The sequence below is a fragment of the Perkinsus marinus genome (assembly GCF_000006405.1).
Source record: "Perkinsus marinus ATCC 50983 genomic scaffold scf_1104296971272, whole genome shotgun sequence".
Lineage (NCBI taxonomy): Eukaryota > Perkinsozoa > Perkinsida > Perkinsidae > Perkinsus > Perkinsus marinus.
This window is the reverse complement of record NW_003202131.1, coordinates 1-2,804: the sequence shown is the minus strand read 5'-3', so window position 1 is coordinate 2,804 and position 2,804 is coordinate 1. Positions and strand designations below refer to the sequence as shown.

The 2,804-nt window shown below is 39.7% G+C and overlaps 1 protein-coding gene across 1 annotated transcript; it reads right to left on the bottom strand.

Moving 5' to 3' along the window:
- Positions 1–8: 8 nt before the first annotated feature.
- Pmar_PMAR005057 (hypothetical protein) lies at positions 9–1,286 on the bottom strand (the record flags this gene model as incomplete). The annotated part of the gene is made up of 3 exons (XM_002766973.1): positions 9–18; positions 227–312; positions 1,168–1,286. Coding segments are annotated over 3 exons (215 nt in total), but the record flags the coding sequence as incomplete, so codon positions are not given.
- Between the last annotated feature and the right edge of the window lie 1,518 nt (positions 1,287–2,804).

Genomic DNA, 2,804 nt, shown 5'->3' with positions numbered 1-2,804 from the left:
TCGACTACTCACAAAAATCTGAATGCGACGAATATCGACGCCATATAAACTTAATTTTCCAAAAAAAGCGGTAAAATCAAAATTTATCGGTAAAACTTTCACAAAATTTTACACAGTTGATCATTCAAGAAATCAGCGCAAAAAATTTTTCCCACCAACTTTCCCAAAAATCTCAAATCAGCGTCAGGTAAAATCGCTATAATTTTACTCTCCCATTGAAACTTACAATTCCTTCTCTAAAATTTCCTTCATCACGATCTTGTCGTTGAGTAAACTTTGAGATTCATCTAACGCGACATTTGCCGTTTTTATCTGAGAAATTTTCGACGGCCTCATTCGGACCTATTCCGTATCTTACTGCCACAACCATAAGATATTTATTATAAAAATTATAAATTCTATCACAATCATCGAAATGAAAGCGATGTCACCTTCGAGTTTCACCCTAGTGATATGAAAAAAAGCACTAGTGAAAAACATAGTCCACTTTGCGAAGGACGCGTAAGACACGTGGCATGCTGCAATTTTTCCGCGTTCACCGAGGTGCTTCGCGAAATTTTTTCAATTCACTTCATATCGCCTTTTTCGCATGAAGTTTTACGACGCCACTTCACGCGTGGTGAAACTACGCCGAGTTGATACTGTAGATTTTCACTTGTCTACATCTCAGCATGAACAACGACAGTTTTTCCAAAAATTTTATTTCCATCATAGAATGCTGAAAAACTGAGGAAAGTTGAAAGTCATTTATTAATCAATTTTTTAATTAATAATAATTACGATTCCATATGGAGATAATTTCTCTTTGATAATTTTTACGAATATCAACTAGTTTTTCACCGAATTTTACGCCACTTCACGTAGAACGGGTTGTTGTGAAACTCCATTAACGAGGAAGCAGGTGAGCTGCGCCTTTTTCTAATCACCCTGCATGATCACTAATTTTCAGTAATTTTCCCACGAAAAAAATATTTTCCGACGGAAAAATATCTTCCTTGCTCATCTCCATTGTTGCAATAAATGTTCGCTCCCCTCAGCTAACCCTAGGAGTTTCTCCACTAATTATAAGAGTTTAGGTACAAAGTAGGGTAGAAATGTACAGGAATTTCCCAATACTTTCTCAAATTTCATATTGTCACCAATATATGTGGTTGACCATGCGCTCACCTCGAGCTCTAGTTTTTGTTTTTCCTCTCTCGAGAAGCTCAACATCTCCGACATGTCTTCAACCCGTCGTCGTTGTTGATCCAATCGACGTCGCAAAATTCTTTCCTCACCAACGGGGACTAAAAAAATATATATTTTGCAAATGCGGCCTTGAGCGGATCTCTTTCCCGTCTCATCAACAGTAAGATTTATGTTCGAAAATTTTCCGGAAAATTTTCAAAAATTGCAATTTTCTCAATAAAATATTTTTCTTTCTTTTCCCACTTTACCAATTTTTCCTCCCAATTTACCGAGTGAATTTTCTTCTGCTTCCGCTGCTGCTGTCGGAAAATGTCTACATGTATGAAGCCTCCCTTGCCGAGATGATGGTCGGTACGATATCTATGCAATGACAGCGTCACGCGCCACGAAATTAATGCCAATTCTCACATCTTCCACCTCAAGCTGATCAGGTCGTAGTCTGAAAGTAGTGCGTTTAGTTGTCCTGTCTGGTCTGTGGTTCAATCCTGCCATGTTGCAATATATAAACAACTACAGTGTTGGAGTATGAATATATGTAATCGCTTCCCTCAGCAGCTAAGCTCAGGAGTTTCCTATACAGTGTTGGAGTATGAATATATGTAATCGCTTTCCTCAGCAGCTAAGCTCAGGAGTTTCCTATACAGTGTTGGAGTATGAATATATGTAATCGCTTTCCTCAGCAGCTGAGCTCAGGAGTTTCCTATACAGTGTTGGAGTATGAATATATGTAATCGCTTTCCTCAGCAGCTGAGCTCAGGAGCTTCCTATACAGTGTTGGAGTATGAATATATGTAATCGCTTTCCTCACCAGCTGAGCTCAGGAGTTTCCTATACAGTGTTGGAGTATGAATATATGTAATCGCTTTCCTCAGCAGCTGAGCTCAGGAGCTTCCTATACAGTGTTGGAGTATGAATATATGTAATCGCTTTCCTCAGCAGCTGAGCTCAGGAGTTTCCTATACAGTGTTGGAGTATGAATATATGTAATCGCTTCCCTCACCAGCTGAGCTCAGGAGTTTCCTATACAGTGTTGGAGTATGAATATATGTAATCGCTTTCCTCACCAGCTGAGCTCAGGAGTTCCCTATACAGTGTTGGAGTATGAATATATGTAATCGCTTTCCTCAGCAGCTGAGCTCAGGAGTTTCCTATACAGTGTTGGAGTATGAATATATGTAATCGCTTTCCTCACCAGCTGAGCTCAGGAGTTTCCTATACAGTGTTGGAGTATGAATATATGTAATCGCTTTCCTCACCAGCTGAGCTCAGGAGTTTCCTATACAGTGTTGGAGTATGAATATATGTAATCGCTTTCCTCACCAGCTGAGCTCAGGAGTTTCCTATACAGTGTTGGAGTATGAATATATGTAATCGCTTTCCTCACCAGCTGAGCTCAGGAGTTTCCTATACAGTGTTGGAGTATGAATATGTGTAATCGTTTTCCTCAGTAGCTGAGCTCAGGAGTTTCCAAACTTGGGGTAGAAGTGTGCATAAACCAACGAGAATTTCTCGATTTTTCCTCAGAATTTGCATACTATCACCAACACATGCAGTCGGTCATGTGTATATTTCCCCCTTACTGGTCTGCCCAATGAAAATGTACTGCTGCCAGACTT